The sequence below is a fragment of the Magnolia sinica genome, chromosome 10, assembly GCF_029962835.1.
Source record: "Magnolia sinica isolate HGM2019 chromosome 10, MsV1, whole genome shotgun sequence".
NCBI lineage: Eukaryota > Viridiplantae > Streptophyta > Magnoliopsida > Magnoliales > Magnoliaceae > Magnolia > Magnolia sinica.
This window is the reverse complement of record NC_080582.1, coordinates 71961701-71965061: the sequence shown is the minus strand read 5'-3', so window position 1 is coordinate 71965061 and position 3361 is coordinate 71961701. Positions and strand designations below refer to the sequence as shown.

Genomic DNA, 3361 nt, shown 5'->3' with positions numbered 1-3361 from the left:
AAAGGGGTATCCAAGGTAAGTAGAGGGGAAAGAACTCAACAGACGACCAAAGATCCCCGCTATCTGCTGGACCTCTATGATAAACATTCGAACACCCAGTATCTCACTCTTGGCAATTTTAACTAGCCCGACACCACTTCAAAACATCTGATAAGCATTCTGAGATTGTCCACCACGACTACATCAGCCTCGCAGAAGAGGATCGTGTCGGCAACAAGCTGAGGATGGGATATCAGGGAACTCAACCATTCCACCTTGATCCCACAAAAAAGACCAACCTCTTCACCCCTCTCCAACATTCTACCCAATGGGAGAAAGCAAATCACCTTACCTAATACCTCTTGAGCTTTTGAAGAAGCCTTTGTGTGAGCCATTGACCATAAATGAGAACCTAGCTTCAACTGATGCACTCCCTAATCTACCCTCTCCATTTCCTTCCGCACCCAATCCAGTCCAACATATAGTCCATGAAGTCCCTATCAACATGGTCATAGTTGTGGGCTTTTTCAATGTCTAGCTTACAGACGATTCCTTTCGGACCTTGCTTGTCTCGAATCTGTGCACTTAAGTGTTATAAGAGCAATGTCCAGAATTTGTTGTCTCACGACGAATGCTCCTTGGTTCTTGGATTTGACGCTTGCTAGGATTGCACGGAATCTGGAAGGCAGGACCTTGGCAAGGATCTTATACGACCCTCCTATCAAGCTTATTGGTCTGAAGTTCCTCAAATGTTCCCGCACCTGTCACCTTTGGAATAATAGCAATAAAGGACACCCCAAGCTCTGCTAATAAATACCCCCTTTTAAAGAAATCGGCATGAAGCTCAAAACATCACCTTTCACAACTTCCCAGAACACCTAAAATCTTTGGTAATACTCAACTAAAACAAAAAAGGCTAAACTCAACAACCCACATTGTCTAGTGTCCTAAGAACATCTATTAACAATAATCTCACCAGTACTGGGGAAAAAAAAAATCTCTCCATATCAAAAAATGTGATAGTAACCAATCGCCTCAAATAAAGGAGCACATAGCAGAATGATTTCCCAGAACTAACCAAATGGAGTGAGTCGTAAGAAATCCAATTCAATGAACTATTTGGAAATTTAACACTGCAGTTGGATGAATGCACTACTGACATGAATCAAATTACAAATAAGAGGACTGATCACCTCCCATTTGTTATGCCTCCAAAATTTTGAATTCAAATCCTCCCCTAGAAAATATATGCATCTAAAAAAGGGATGTAGGTGATCAGTTCTCCTGCAATAAAAAGTTCAATAGAGAAGAAATAACCAAATTGCAAATGAAGTATTCAAGAATGAACAAGTATCCTGCAAATTGAAGTTTTATTCCTTTCAAGTTCAACTTTTAAAGCAACATATAAGTAATTTATATCCAATTCCCTCGATGAGAATACTAACACAAAAATACAATTTGGCAATTCCAAATCTTTATCAAACTATCGCAATTCAATTGAATAGTGCATCCAAACACACCCCAAACTCTACCGCATAAATACACCCATTTGTTTGCATCCACAAAAAGGGGGAGTGGAAGATTATTCTGCGAGAAATGTAGAAGAACAGGAAATGAACAGAAACGAAAATTCATTACTATCAACAGCATTTTCCGCAAAAGATATACACAGAGACAAGAAGAAAAAAGAAAGAAAGGGCGAATGGGAATTTCACACCTACATGCAATCAAACAAGCATCATTACCAATTTTACCCATTCCTATCCATTTCAATGACTAGTCTGCCCATTCTCAACACCCAACCCATACAGCACACCAGCAAATCTCTCCGTCGACCCATTGAAGAACGACTCCTTGAGCTTCTGGAACGTGCACGAGGTCAGCAAACTATCAGACCCTGCCTGGTGGCACACCCCAACCCGCTCCACTTCCAACAGCTCAGCCAGCTTGTTCAGCCCACCATGCAAGAAGTTGCAGAACTTCATCAGATGCTTGATATCATAGACTGTTGGGAAGTACACCTTGATCAGCTCAAAGAACCCTGCTTGCGTGTCCGGCAGATTCTGGCATGTAAGAAGCTTGAGCAAATACCCGAAGTCGTACCCGCTGTGGAAAGTGACCCAATGGATGGCGTCGTTGAGCACGATCCCAGACGACATCAGGAGCTCGGCGAATTTTGCCGCCTCGATGCCTTCTATAGCATTCTTCACAAAATCGATGCCGCTCTGGCGGAGGAGCTCAATGGAGTCGTTGGCGAAGACGTCGGAGGCAGGATCAAACTCGCGGAAATTGAACTGCCAGATGTAGGATTCATCAGTCCCGCAGGTGGGAAGATTGCCGTTGGCGTCGGAGAGAGTGAGGCCGAGCTGGATTAGCTTGAGGAGGTCGACGTTGGCCTTGAGGGTTCGGTAATTGTAGTCGGCAGAGGAGCGGAAGGCGCCGACGGGGCGGAGGACGATGCCGGGGAATTCAGTGTCCATCGCGACGAACGGGTAGCTGTCGACGGCGTCGCGGATGAGGTCGAACTCGCTGGCGAGGTTGCTGGCCCAGACGTTGCGGATCACGATCGGACGGTCGGGCTTCGATGGGGATAGGGTTGGCATTTTGGGGGATTCCGTAAGGGTAGGATGGGGAAGATCCTTTCAGAGAGGCATGAGCGCATAGAGAGAGAGAGAGAGAGGTGGGGGGGGGGGGGGTGTATTTTCGTCTTTTGATGCTTTCGAGGGTTAGGGTTAGGGATTCTTTCCTTCTTTCTTGCAGATGGAGGAGGAGATGGCGGGATTAGAGAGAGAGAGGATGCGATTTTCTACTGTTCTTCCGTTACGAGAGAAGGAAAACGGAGAGAGGCGAATGAGTCTGGTGATACCGTGATAGTTAACAACCGTTTAAAAATGGTGGTTAGTGGCCCACCGTGAGCGTGGCCCAACATTTGAGGTGATCTGGGCCGTTTAAAACGTCCATCCAGGTGTGGATGGGGTATGGTCAGAAATTGGATCCTGATGCGTCATTGAGATTGATCAAAACTAGACAGATGATTTTTAGATCCTAAATGCCTGTTTGGGAGCGTGGATATGTAACCTGGATTCGGATTTAAAGCCCCTGGTTTTGAAATCCCCTGGCACCCTGGATTCAGAATTCCCTGCAATCCAAAAGTAATTATGCATATTTACTGGGTTCGAATTTAATTACGGAATTAATTTTAATATCTCTAATTAATGGGTGTATGTAATCTTTGCACAATAGTTGTAATAAGCTTGATGAAATATATACTTTACCTGAAAATATTGAAATTCCAAGCATTGGATGAGCCACAAGCACAAGATCACAACCTAATGGCTAACCAACGATTTTTAATTATTGATTTACATAGACAATGTTTGAA

General features: G+C 44.3%; 1 protein-coding gene across 1 annotated transcript; it reads right to left on the bottom strand.

Moving 5' to 3' along the window:
- Window positions 1-1506: 1506 nt before the first annotated feature.
- LOC131216967 (probable CCR4-associated factor 1 homolog 6) lies at window positions 1507-2833 on the bottom strand. Its single transcript, XM_058211617.1, has one exon. The coding sequence runs from the start codon at window positions 2580-2582 to the stop codon at window positions 1749-1751; it is 834 nt and encodes a 277-aa protein (XP_058067600.1). The 5' UTR covers window positions 2583-2833; the 3' UTR covers window positions 1507-1748.
- Between the last annotated feature and the right edge of the window lie 528 nt (window positions 2834-3361).